The 2,609-nt window shown below is 46.7% G+C and overlaps 1 protein-coding gene across 5 annotated transcripts in view; it reads right to left on the bottom strand.

Annotated features, from left to right (window-relative positions):
- LOC119594729 (band 7 protein AGAP004871-like) overlaps positions 1–2,609 on the bottom strand; it is a 111,688-nt gene that overhangs the window by 25,962 nt on the left and 83,117 nt on the right. For all 5 annotated transcript variants that reach the window (XM_037943848.1, XM_037943839.1, XM_037943831.1 and 2 more), the window contains exons 5-6: positions 2,140–2,301; positions 646–811 (exon numbers count right to left, since the gene is read on the bottom strand). In XM_037943848.1, coding sequence (XP_037799776.1) covers positions 646–811; positions 2,140–2,301 — 328 coding nt within the window. The remainder of the gene's footprint in view (positions 1–645; positions 812–2,139; positions 2,302–2,609) is intronic.

Raw genomic sequence — 2,609 nt, 5'->3', positions numbered from 1 at the left:
AGATAAGACGACACTTGAGAGAGAACAGTTCAGTCACTGACATCTCAAGATTCAAGGGACGACACTTGTGAAGGACGCGGACAGGCAGGTGCTCGGCCGCTCACACCTGGATGGCACCTGTGATTTTCTTTTTTTGGAGGGGAGGGGGGTGGGGAGGCACTTCAGCGGTGTAATTGTGCTGCCATGTGATCTATCTGTTTGCCTCGATTGATGATGGCAAGAAGTCAGGTAGCAAAAGGCATGGTGCCACCAGGGACGCTACATTATCACAGTAGTAACTTTGACCAAGGCTAACAAGTTGTATATATTCAAATATAAAAATAACTAAACATTCATGCCTCTAGAAAAAAAAACTTTGAAGAAAGATATATTTATTCATTCCCTAAAAAAATATATCTATCTCTCCTATAGCTATATATACAGACTTGTTTAGAGCTAGTAAAAGTGTGGCGGCAAGTCCTAGGGGAAGCGGTGGTGCCTATCGTGTGTGTTCCGCGTCAGGTGCCACCGCCAGTGTGAGAGCTCAGGCGCCCGGGGACACACGGACACAGGACTCGTGGCGCTACACTGGGGGAGCTGACCCGGGTCTGGGGGAGGTCTGGAGGTGTGGGGTGGGGGGGAGGGAAGTGAGGGACGAGGGTGTACCTGGAGGGCGGCCGGCGACTCGTTGATGACCTCGGCGGCCTCCTTGAGGGCCCTGGAGGCGCGCTGCTCTCCCTCGGCGGCGATCACCTTGGCGCGGGCTTCTCGGGCGGCCTCGGCCTCGGCTGCCATGGCGCGCTGCAGCTGCACCGGGAGGCGGACGTCCTTGCTGCAAGGCGGAGGCGACATGACTCAGGGATAAGGGGCGGCGGGCAACGCTCGCCATGGGGGGGGGGGCATGTGGAAGCAGGGCAAGGAGGCAGGGGGGTGAGTGCGCGGCGGAGGAGGAGAGAGTTTGGCACAAAAGAAAAGGAGGAGACATAACGTAGGGCTTGGGAGCGTGTGTAGTGCAGACACAAGGAATTGAAGGAAAATGATTTTGCTCATTTTAAGTATGAAATTCAAGATGAACTGTTATTCAAAACGGATTTTTTATAGAGTAAACCTTACAATATATATACATATGAATGTATAAACATATGTATACACACATTATATATGTATATATATGCATGAATATATATGTATGTATATAGATGTATCACATATACTAATATTACTATAACACATATTTAAGATACTTGGGACATGGCAATGAATAATATTTGATAATATATGAGTCCAAGTGATGTCAATGAAGATACATATAAGAATATTCCATGATACATCAAATCAGAATTTTTAACAACATAAATGACTGAGTAATAATCTTGTGGTAAGGTAATTTCAAAGGGATATTATTCTATACAAAACATTACAAGAAAAAAAAAAAGACTTTGCTGACGTGAAATGATCCATCCATGTATTTCTCTTCAAAAGTTTACATGTTTTTGCAGCTTATAATTTTACTGAGAATTCTACCTTCTCCTTGTAACTAGCTTTGTGTCTGGACCTCTAAAGTGGTATCGTGTTGTGGAGTCTTTCTCCTCGGCGTCGCGCGGGTGGGAGTGGGTCTGGAGAAGCCTCAATTTTGCTTCCACCCTTAAGAACTAATCGGACAGCTGCCTTGGCCCACTTACAACTACTCACAGAGTCCAACTGTTGCATGGCTCACTTACTTACTTCACTTGCTTGTATGACTTTCTTATGGAAATCCACAAGGTGTGTGACTTACCTATATGCTTCACGTGCCTGGATGAAATACTAACAAAATCCATCTGCTGTAATACCTATATACAAAATCCATCTGCTGCTGCAAAACCTACTTACAAAATCCATCAGCTGCAACACCTACTTACAAAATCCATCAGCTGCAAAACCTACTTACCAAATCCTGCAGCATTTCATAATATACTGTACTTGTGAGACTCACTTGCACACCCTTGACAACCGCTGTCATAACATGTTACAAAATCCACTTGCTACATGATCCAGCCCACATACTCCACTTGCGGCACGAGGAATTCACACGCCCCACGTGGCTCTACGTCTCACTTACGACCTCCACTCGCTGCACGACCTACCTACACCTTCCCCGAGCTCGTCCGACTCACTTACATTTCCACTCTCTCCACCTTGACGCCCCAGGGGTCTGTGGCGTCGTCCAGGGAGCTCTGCATTGTGGCGGAGATGGACTCCCTCTCGCTCAGGATCTCAGCCAGGTTGCGTGTGCCGAGGACGTTCCTCAGGGTGGTGGCGGCCAGGAGACGGGTGGAGTGGCTGTAGGAGGCGTCGAGGAGGTTAGAGCACACGCAAAGGGGTTTTCTCAGGGGTGGGGGGAGGTTTTCAGGGGGGTGGGGGAGGGCAGGGGGCCAGATGCTACAGGATGCGTGAGATTTACAACGATGTTTGTCCTAGAGGGTGATTGATTCATTTAAGGGGGAGGCAAGTTTTGTATATATATAAAGCAAACGCGTGAGGAATTGTAGCTTTTATAAGCATTTTTAATTTCTTTTTTGTATGTTTTTTAAAGAGAGTATTTTGATCCTCTTTTTTGTTTTTTTTTTATACTAGATCATAAAAAGCAA

The sequence above is a fragment of the Penaeus monodon genome, chromosome 3 (assembly GCF_015228065.2).
Source record: "Penaeus monodon isolate SGIC_2016 chromosome 3, NSTDA_Pmon_1, whole genome shotgun sequence".
In the NCBI taxonomy this organism is placed as follows: Eukaryota; Metazoa; Arthropoda; class Malacostraca; order Decapoda; family Penaeidae; genus Penaeus; species Penaeus monodon.
Note: the sequence above shows the minus strand (reverse complement) of the source record. Positions and strands in the feature narration are given on the sequence as shown.